This window comes from Phytophthora infestans, genomic scaffold, assembly GCF_000142945.1.
Source record: "Phytophthora infestans T30-4 supercont1.4827 genomic scaffold, whole genome shotgun sequence".
Taxonomy (NCBI): domain Eukaryota; phylum Oomycota; class Peronosporomycetes; order Peronosporales; family Peronosporaceae; genus Phytophthora; species Phytophthora infestans.
The window spans coordinates 1-819 of NW_003303853.1; the positions used below are offsets into that span (position 1 = coordinate 1).

Genomic DNA, 819 nt, shown 5'->3' on the forward strand with positions numbered 1-819 from the left:
CAATTGCTGCATTAATGGCTGAATTTGGGACATGATTTTTAGTTACGACGATGCACTGCTGACATTGGCAAAGAACAAAAAAGAGATCAAACTCAAGAAAGAAACAGGATGGGACGAAGGTGAGAAAAATGCTTGCAATGAAATGCTTACGTTATTTATGAATCGATTACTACCACAGTACAGGCAAGCACGGCAGCACAGCAGAGATACCGTGGTTTGTACCAGGGCAAATGGGGGCATACGCGAGATGCTCGTTGCCATTCTGACTCTCGGATTGAATGTTTGTGGCTCTTTTTCCTAAAGGCGCTGCTGCAGCTCGGATGAGTCCAACCGATACGCTGGTCAGGCTGTCGTGGCCAGGACAAGAAAAATATGAGATCGTCAAGTGGCTTGCAAGACAAAGCAAAAATATATTGAGACGCTCAGACAGATACGGCACTGGCTGCGAAAAATGGATTTGTTTCAACCTCATGAGATTTGCAATTGTGTTCGGCCTGCTGCTGGCTCAAATCCTTTGCCCGCATAAAGGCGACTGTCTACCCATTGGTGTGCTTCAAGCGTCGCTGCACTTCCGACTGTGACGTTTGGAGCGTGGGTGCCACGGGATCGACTCGCTTTACAGGGAAATAGATGATAGATAATTTAATTGTGTATGGCTGCGGATTGATTACCAGATTTGATGAGATTATGCGTCACCTTCACTTCTCGGACAGCTTGAGCCGCTGGCAAAGCGTATCAGAGCGTGGAAGATACGCCCGATCATCGACACGCTACAGGGCACATTATAGATAGTGTATACAGTGGGTTCCTTGCTGTCGT

General features: G+C 47.1%; 1 protein-coding gene across 1 annotated transcript; it reads left to right on the forward strand.

Moving 5' to 3' along the window:
- Positions 1 to 73: 73 nt before the first annotated feature.
- Positions 74 to 581, forward strand: PITG_22652 (uncharacterized protein; the record flags this gene model as incomplete). Its single annotated transcript, XM_002909636.1, has 2 exons — positions 74 to 119; positions 304 to 581. Coding segments are annotated over 2 exons (324 nt in total), but the record flags the coding sequence as incomplete, so codon positions are not given.
- Positions 582 to 819: the final 238 nt, after the last annotated feature.